This window comes from Oncorhynchus clarkii, chromosome 3 (assembly GCF_045791955.1).
Source record: "Oncorhynchus clarkii lewisi isolate Uvic-CL-2024 chromosome 3, UVic_Ocla_1.0, whole genome shotgun sequence".
Lineage (NCBI taxonomy): Eukaryota > Metazoa > Chordata > Actinopteri > Salmoniformes > Salmonidae > Oncorhynchus > Oncorhynchus clarkii.
Window position 1 is genome coordinate 72,691,530 of NC_092149.1, and position 2,211 is coordinate 72,693,740.

Genomic DNA, 2,211 nt, shown 5'->3' on the forward strand with positions numbered 1-2,211 from the left:
TCTCTCTCTCTCTCTCTCTCTCTCTCTGTCTCTCTCTCTCTCTCTCTCTCTCTCACACTCTCTCTCTCTTTCTCTCTCTGTTTCCTCCACCCTCCCTGTCCCCCCTGCATCTCTCTTTCTCAGTTTCCTCCACACTCCTTGTCCTCCCTGCATCTCTCTCTCTCTCTTTCCTCCACCTTCCCTGTCCCCCTGCATCTCTCTCTCTCTCTCTCTCTCTCTCTCTCTCTCTCTCTCTCGCTCTCTGTTTCCTCCACCCTCCCTGTCCCCCTGCATCCATCCATTCATTATCTACAGCGCTACGGACCCATCATGGGGGACTGGAGCTTTCTGGGTAATATTTTAGAGGAAGTGAATGAGCACTCAACGGTGATCGGCCGGGTGTGGCTCACGGTCCTCTTCATCTTCCGCATTCTCATCCTGGGTACGGCGGCAGAGTTTGTGTGGGGTGACGAGCAGTCGGACTACGTCTGTAACACGCAGCAGCCCGGTTGCGAGAATGTGTGTTACGACGAGGCCTTCCCCATCTCCCACATTCGCCTGTGGGTTTTGCAGATCATCTTCGTGTCCACGCCATCTCTGGTGTACGTAGGCCATGCCGTGCACCACGTCCACATGGAGGAGAAACGCAAAGAGCGTGAGGAGGTTGAGCTGAGTCGCCAGCAGGCGCTGAGTGAGGAGCGGCTGCCTCTAGCACCCGACCAGGGCAGTGTGCGCACCACCAAGGAGACCAGCACCAAGGGCAGCAAGAAGTTCAGGCTGGAAGGCACCCTGCTGAGGACATACATCTGCCACATAATCTTCAAGACGCTGTTTGAGGTTGGCTTCGTGGTGGGCCAGTACTTCCTGTACGGCTTCCGCATCCTGCCGCTGTACAAGTGCAGCCGCTGGCCCTGCCCCAACACCGTGGACTGCTTCGTGTCGCGCCCCACAGAGAAGACTATCTTCATCATATTCATGCTGGCCGTGGCCTGCGTCTCCCTCTTCCTCAACTTCGTGGAGATTAGTCACCTGAGCCTGAAGAAGATACGCTTTGTCTTCTGCAAGCCAGCCCCAGGGCCAGCCCAGGGTGAGTGCCCAAGCTCCCTGCCCACTCCAGGTGGGGTCCTCAAGAGCCTGCCCCCCCTGGCCGTGCCTTCCTTCCAGAGGGCAAAAGGCTACAGGCTGCTGGAGGAGGAGACCCACCACTACCCCCTGGCGGAGGCATGCATGGAGGCAGGGAGGCTAATCCCTCTGGCCCCGCCCTTTCAGTGCAAGGAGGAGAAAGCGGAGGAACTGGGGCACATGGAGGACATTTCAAAGGTGTACGATGGGACCTTGCCTTCCTACGCCCAGACCACAGAGATAGGGGAGGACACACTACCACTACACCAAGAGGAGGAGGAGCAGCAGCAGCAGGAGGAGGAGGTGGAGGATGAAGAGGAGGAGGTGGTGGAGGAGGATGTGGTGGATGGGGTGGTGGAGGATGTGGTGGATGGAGTGACGGAAGAGGATGTGGTGGATGGAGTGGCGGAAGAGGATGTGGTGGATGGGGTGGTGGAGGATGTGGTGGATGGAGTGGTAGAGGATGTGGTAGATGGGGGGGTGGAAAGGAAGAAAGAGGCAGAGGAGTGTGAGGAGGAGGAGGAGGATGTAGTGGAGGAAGTTGTTGAGAAGGTGGGGGAGGTGGTGGAGGAGGAAGTGGTGGATGGGGACGAGGGACCTTCAACCAAGGTGGGGATGGAGGTGATGGATACGATAGAGGACACAAGACCACTGAGCAGATTGAGCAAAGCCAGCAGCAGGGCCAGATCAGACGATCTCACCGTATGAACCTGTGAGAGAACACACACAAACTTACACGCACACAAACACTGAACACAGGAGAACACACACACCTAGCTCAAGACAACAAACACTTATTACCATTAGTACGTGGGTAACATCACTCAATAAGGCAACAAAAAGATCTGTGCTTATTTGTGAGATAAGTGAATATTTTAAAAGGTTGTGTTTTAAGAGAGGAGGGATAGATGTATTTTATTAAGCATGTTAGATGAAACCAAATGTAGAAAGGACAAACATGCAAAGAGGGGAAAATATTTTTTACTTGATGAAAATCCATGCTGTCGACCTTTTTCTATTGAAAGACTTTCAACAATAACCAATGAAAGATTACTAATGTTTACATATTCTGGGGGGTTGAATGGGTAGAGGGAAGAGATTGATCATATA

The 2,211-nt window shown here is 53.7% G+C and overlaps 1 protein-coding gene across 6 annotated transcripts; it reads left to right on the plus strand.

Moving 5' to 3' along the window:
• The first annotated feature begins 303 nt into the window (after nt 1-303).
• On the plus strand, nt 304-1,914 carry LOC139406129 (gap junction alpha-8 protein-like). Of its 6 annotated transcripts, XM_071148613.1 has the most exons (3): nt 310-1,221; nt 1,309-1,440; nt 1,663-1,914. In XM_071148613.1, the coding sequence occupies exons 1-3, from the start codon at nt 310-312 to the stop codon at nt 1,807-1,809; spliced, it is 1,191 nt and encodes a 396-aa protein (XP_071004714.1). In that variant the 3' UTR covers nt 1,810-1,914. The 6 variants fall into 6 exon arrangements, with proteins under 6 accessions (XP_071004710.1, XP_071004714.1, XP_071004712.1 ...); XM_071148609.1 differs by having other exon boundaries at nt 304-1,443; nt 1,672-1,914; XM_071148611.1 differs by having other exon boundaries at nt 310-1,440.
• The last annotated feature ends 297 nt before the right edge of the window (nt 1,915-2,211 follow it).